The 6,000-nt window shown below is 37.4% G+C and overlaps 1 protein-coding gene across 1 annotated transcript; it reads right to left on the reverse strand.

Annotated features, from left to right (window-relative positions):
* Nucleotides 1–2,758: 2,758 nt before the first annotated feature.
* On the reverse strand, nucleotides 2,759–5,255 carry LOC112169601 (protein STRICTOSIDINE SYNTHASE-LIKE 13). The gene is made up of 4 exons (XM_024306654.2): nucleotides 4,467–5,255; nucleotides 3,982–4,269; nucleotides 3,612–3,779; nucleotides 2,759–3,526 (listed from the first exon to the last, which is right to left on the reverse strand). Exons 1-4 carry the CDS (start codon nucleotides 4,901–4,903, stop codon nucleotides 3,127–3,129), a joined length of 1,293 nt encoding a protein of 430 aa, XP_024162422.1. The 5' UTR covers nucleotides 4,904–5,255; the 3' UTR covers nucleotides 2,759–3,126.
* Nucleotides 5,256–6,000: the final 745 nt, after the last annotated feature.

Consider the following 6,000-nt stretch of genomic DNA (forward strand, 5'->3'; position numbering starts at 1 on the left):
TTCTCCCTATCACATACTATTAGCAGAACACCAAGAGTACATACTGCGGACAAGATATCTGCGTCACGGTTACAATGCCAGTGTAGCAATAGAGTAGACATTATCCACTTTTGTGGTTTGCCTTTAGCAAACAAAACAATGCTTCTAATATAGTTTTTGTTTCCCTTGTCCTTATTTTAGTTGCAGTTATGTGTGTGCTGTGCTTTGCAGTCTCATCAATTGGTTTCTTCTATTATTTTAATTTTTTATATTTTAAATAGTATAGTTTTCTATGTAATTATCACGGGCATGAGTTGGTCAATCGATCTCACATTCGGGAATATATGCCAAGCTTTTTCAGGTCAGTGAGTGGTCATTTCTAATAGCAAATTTCTTCTGAAAGGGAAACCAGACTTTATCGCTCATTTGTTTATAGCATATAGATTCAGAAGCTGTACCATTGGTTGTAGCAATTGGGTGTGTATAATTGTAATGGCTATCCAGGATTTACAGAATCGTGTTTCAAGAAATCCCATTCCTTTGCACTGTACCTTGGTGGTGATTATTTGTTTCAATGTGGAGACACGGCTAGAGAAAGTATCTAGTTATCATCTATATTATGTCTTGGATTCAGTTTCAGCCCGCCGCTGCCGAATTCAGTAACGATGATCCGTTATCCTAGTCCTCTAACATGTTTTGTGTATTTAGGATAAAGTAATATATAGCTAGGATAAATGGTAACAATTGTAGGCAATAGAAACGTCCTACATGAATTACAAGATATGACAATTACAACAGATAACAGATCATGGCAGATGTTATTGAGGTAATTAAATGTTGTGAACTTTTCATGTACATTAGGAGATTAAAAAGCTAAGAGTTAATATACTTAATTTTGGAACTAAGAAATTGCTTCATTCAACATATAACATTTTCTGGGAATTTCATGTCTGCAGCAAGGTACCTAAACTTGAGTTTGGCAACGAAGTTAAATTGCCCAAATTATTCAGCAATTTATTAGTTTTGCTTCAATTCTGCCCATGTAAATGAAGTGCCTGACACACAATCATGTTTTCCATAAGACTAACTGTCGCACTGTCATAGCTGAAATGAGCTATATAATTGGCCTCTATCTGCAACCCATTTGCTCAACTAGTTGGATATTTCAAGGGAACTCTCAGGCCCTCTTTCTTCAGGAGGAAGTCTGTACATGGTATTGTTATCCTTTCTGTCATATTATTCTGCTTTAGTTAGTCACCCAGCACAGTTCTTGACCTTAGTTAGCTGTCCTTTTGCTATAAAGACCCTGGATCGCACTGAACAGAACAAAACCATGATTCAGACATATCTTAATGAAATACATGCAGTAATCATTCTAGTGTCCTGACAGTAGTTGTTGATTATAGAACATACAGCCGTTTCAGGAAACATACCAGGTTATAGTATATCTCTGGTAGTATTTCATGGTTGTTTTGCGTCAGCCCATCCTTCTTTGGTTAAAACTTAAAAGTTTTCTTCCTACTGAAGTAAATAAATATTTTTACACTGAATTGCAGTAAGAAATGTGTATATAGATATTTTCTATTACTTTTCTTGAGGACAATTGTTAGCTTTTATGTAGGAATTTGCAAATTTAGGATTGGTCAAAGAGGTTCCTTTGGAAAAAAAGTGATGTATGAATTATACTGCAGTATTAGGATAGTGCTGCTTAAGATCTTGGAATAACATGGGGTAACTGTCTCATTTTCTTTATTCTCTTCCCTTTCCTAGTTGTCTGTAATGAATGATTGTCAATAGCAATAATTTACAGTGCTCCCCCCCCAACCCCCACCCCCGCCACAAGGTATATGTGATGCTGAAATAGCTTGTTTGTATCAGAATAACTAACATGATCTGTAAGTGCAATACTTAGTAATGATGAAAATATTGTTCTCACTGTTTCATCAACTAGGATGCTGTTACAAGGCTTGGGACTCTCACATAGAATTGAAGTGAGGTTTTCTATGACGTGACTGTGATATCAAAGTCAAAATTTGTGAAGGCTTATTTGAAAGTACAGGTCACTATCTTCTTCATTCTTTACCATCTCTGATCATTGCTCTGTTTCATCTTCTTTAAGTGTGTTTCCACTGTCAACTATAGCTTAATAGGCTTTGATCCTTGACAAGACACTCCTTTCGAGTGTACAGTGAAGATTTTATGCATAAATCTTTTTTGTTAGTGTTTATTGTAGTTCTGCTCTGCTACTGCTGACTGTTTATATTCTGCAATTGAGAATAGTAATGGAAACTTATTTTAAAAGAGCCACTAATTTTGGCTTCTGGTTTGTAGGGGTACTTAAATTTTGTATGTAGGAAGAGCTGCTAGTTTCCTTTGCTGGATAGCACACAAGTTTGTTTATATTGTAATTAAGATGAAGTAATTGCATTTACTTGTTTTCTGACATTAACAGACTGTGACTTTAGTCAATAGGGCTGCATTAAATCAGATATTATAGGGCTAGGAATAGGGTAGCAGCTTTATCTGGCTATTAAATTAGAAGATAAGCAAGTTGTTTGAACGTTCAAGGCATTAGTCTTCTATGTATACTCTCTAGAAAGAACTGTAACATACACCCACATTTTGGTTCATAAAAACACAGCACCAGAATATACACCCACGTTTCCAACATCACTATTACTGTCACAATCCTGAAATTTCCTCCCTCAACAAAAGAAGAAGCAAGGAGATCACCCAGTAAGATGATCTCCCGGAGGCTTCTTTAGGTGTGGTGATGCTGTGGCAATTTTGGCCATTGGGTTGTTACAGCAGGTTAGTTTTTGGGATTTTTGGCCTTTTTTAACGGACATCCTTGGAAGTTTATAATACCACAAATTTTCACCATAGAATAGTGATAAAGCAATAGAGTAGAAACTGTAGAGTCACTTGGTATGTAGTCAGAGTGAGATCAGGTGATAAAAGAAAAGAAAACAAGCCACAAATAAACCTGAAGTTATTTAAATTTAAATGTCATTACACAAATAAACCCGCATTGAATAAATTAGACTCGCACCATTTGGTTGATGAAACTAGCTAGCTATAAACACCAAGATATATATTTGATCTATCAGGAGGGCTAACCAATGATCGAGTAGGTTAATAATCTAGCTAAGGGTAAGGGACGGTAGCAATGTGGTTATGAGCCACAGTTCCAATCCAGAGTTTGCCCTTTGATTCTCTAACTTCACTCACAAGTTTCATAACCTCACCCTTTCGGTCTTCAAGAACTTCCAAAATTTCTCCCTTGTCATTGAATAGCGAGATCAGTGTGTACATTTTCATTCCCATAATTCTTGCCAAGTAGGTCATCCGGATTGGCAAGCGAAAGTAGACATTCCTTAACCATGGATTATTAGAGAGGACCTCCTGTGCTGGAGTCCTGCAACAATCTATTGCTACCCAGAATTGCCCTTTCTCATTTATTCTTACATTGTCTGGAAATCCTGGAAGGTCCGCAACAAGTTCCACTGTTCCAGATTTTGGACCTTCTAACCAATATTTCATGAGCCTGCATGCCATTCAAGAGACAGATGGAGATGAAGGTTTAGTCAAACATAACTTAATATTAACTAGATAGGTACGTGCTTAGGTACCTGCAGTTGGTGGTCTCAGTGAAGAGAAGGAAGGTTTGGTCCTGAGAAAATTGTAAGCCATTTGGAAAGGCCAAACCATGCAAGACAACATGAGTTGTTTTAGTGGGAGGATCATATCTCAGAAGCCTACCGGTGGCTTCTCCTTCCAATAGTATAAGGAAATGATCCCTGCAATTACATAAATAAATTCCCATTATTACTAAAGATACAATAAGGGGACATGCGGAGCGTTCTCAAAGACTGCCACACTCATGTTTTGGATAAAGGGCGAGTCTTGTTTCGACTTTCGAGCATGGATTGTCACTGAGGAACTAACTTCACCTTATCCTTTATTTGAATTAAAAGAAGAAGAAAAAAAGGTATTGCTTACACCCTGTTGTATCTCGTGCTAGTATCTGTGAAGAAGATGGAACCATTGGTGTGGATATCAAGGTCATTTGCAAAGAGTATGGGGTTGCCCTCAACGTCTTGAGTCGACAAAGGAGTTGCGAGTCCTCCTTCAGGTCCAACAACTAGAAGTCCATAATAAGCGTCCGCAATGTACAGATTTCCAGTCACTTTGTCAAATCTTAACCCTAGTGGACGACCACACCTTTTTTCATGCTTCCATTGCTTGTATGTGGTGGACTCATTGCCTTTTGCACAAACCTGCTCTGACCTTTCATTTTTGCAATTTTTTTTTCCCCAAATATATCATCTATCATTAGCAATGTATCATTGTATATTTCTTCTTTTTAAAAAAATGCGATTAGTGAATGAAACAATAATGCCATGAGGATGAGGGGTTGATATCTCATAATCTTTTATTTTAGCTTAGAAAAAGAAAAAATAATTTGATGAAGATAGCGTATATACCAATTTGCTGTTACAAGCGCAAATGTCTCCCAACCCACATCCGGGCCCATCCATCTCACGATGCGTCCATCGGCTAACCCGGTGTAAGGCCCAAGGCCCAATGCATCAAACTCCAAAGATTCAGGCCCAAAAACTTCGTCCTCGAACTCCAACTTCCCGAGTCCCAACCGGCTCAGATTGTCCCTCGGCCACCTCTCCATGACTTTCTTGTATGGCGCAATGCTGTGCTTGACGGGCTTGAATTCATGGCCGCCTAGAGGGCCTACTTGTAGAGGATCCATTATGACAAAGCCCAAAACCAGAATAAGGAAAAGCACAAGTGGGTGCTGCAATAATATTGCTTCATCTCTGTCTTTCAGTTTTCTTTTCTCCATGTTAAAGAGAGATCGAAAGAGAAGAGGCAGAGAAAGTTTGATAGACTGAAGTTTTTGATGCATTGTGTTTGTTATGGTAGTACTGAAGCAAAGAAAAGAAGAAGAAGCATTCGGAAAAAAAATGGAGTTGGATTGTAATCGGTGACGAAATAGCTAGTACTAGTAGCAAGTATACATACAGATAGATGTTGGATAAAGGGTTGGTTGAGAGCATAGCTCAATGCAGATATTATCATGCAATTTTTGTGAGTGATGAAGTGGTTGAGAGTAGGTTGTCTATTGTTGCCCATGTCTTTGGCATTCAATCTCATTATTTTGGATAGATGTTCTAAAAAGTTATAAAGCATTTCTGCATGAGAAATTAGAATACCAATCTGTCGATTTTTAGTACTCATGTACTTTGAAACTTCCAAAATAGATGATTTTTTATCAGTATCCCAATGAACGAACTTTGTAAGCTCTCGATTTTACATATCAACAAAAATCTCCTTAGTTAAGTACTACACATTTGCCCAATCTCCTTTCCAAATTTTAAACCAGGAGTCTAGGAGACGATCCATTGATGACTTAAGATGCAGTGATTGAGCACATGCAGCAAATATATGCAAATATATATATATATAGTCTATTGCGCCTTGACTAACGCCAAGGGACTGGTTTATCGATCTGTGATATGTAATTCCTGACCGTGGTCTCTGTGGTGCTGATATCTTCTGATCAGTGAATGTAAAATGAGATGTAATATATGCATGCACGTTGACAGAATACAGATGACAATAAAAGCAGATTTAGAGAGCAAAACTTTCACTACCCAAATTCAAGATATGTGCACAGTAAGAACCTCAGCTAGGGGATAGCTACGATCAGGGTAGCTAGCTATGGTAAAGTAAGCACGGGAATCAACGTCTAAGTCCACAGTAAATTTATGTATGATGAGAAAATTTACCAAAACTAAATAGGTTCGGACCTAGCTTGTTGAGATACTAAAGAAGTTCTTTGAAATATAAGAGAATTTATGTATTCTTGAAGAATTTTGTATTGCTGAACTGATTGGTCATTTGTTCAAGAGTTTAAATAGTCGATCAACATTACAACATATAGTGAACCAAACAATTCTCAGTATGTTCATAATCTTGTCCACGTTATATACTATAACATGG

The sequence above is a fragment of the Rosa chinensis genome, chromosome 6 (genome assembly GCF_002994745.2).
Source record: "Rosa chinensis cultivar Old Blush chromosome 6, RchiOBHm-V2, whole genome shotgun sequence".
Lineage (NCBI taxonomy): Eukaryota > Viridiplantae > Streptophyta > Magnoliopsida > Rosales > Rosaceae > Rosa > Rosa chinensis.

Bases quoted from the DNA above. Each gene is read 5' to 3' on its own strand.
- LOC112169601 (XM_024306654.2), bottom strand. From the start codon at position 4,903: ATGCATCAAAAACTTCAGTCTATCAAACTTTCTCTGCCTCTTCTCTTT. The intron at 3,780-3,981 runs GTAAGCAATACC...ATGTAATTGCAG, and splicing joins AGCACGAGATACAACAGGGT to GGATCATTTCCTTATACTAT. The intron at 3,527-3,611 runs GTACCTAAGCAC...AATGGCATGCAG, and splicing joins ACTGAGACCACCAACTGCAG to GCTCATGAAATATTGGTTAG.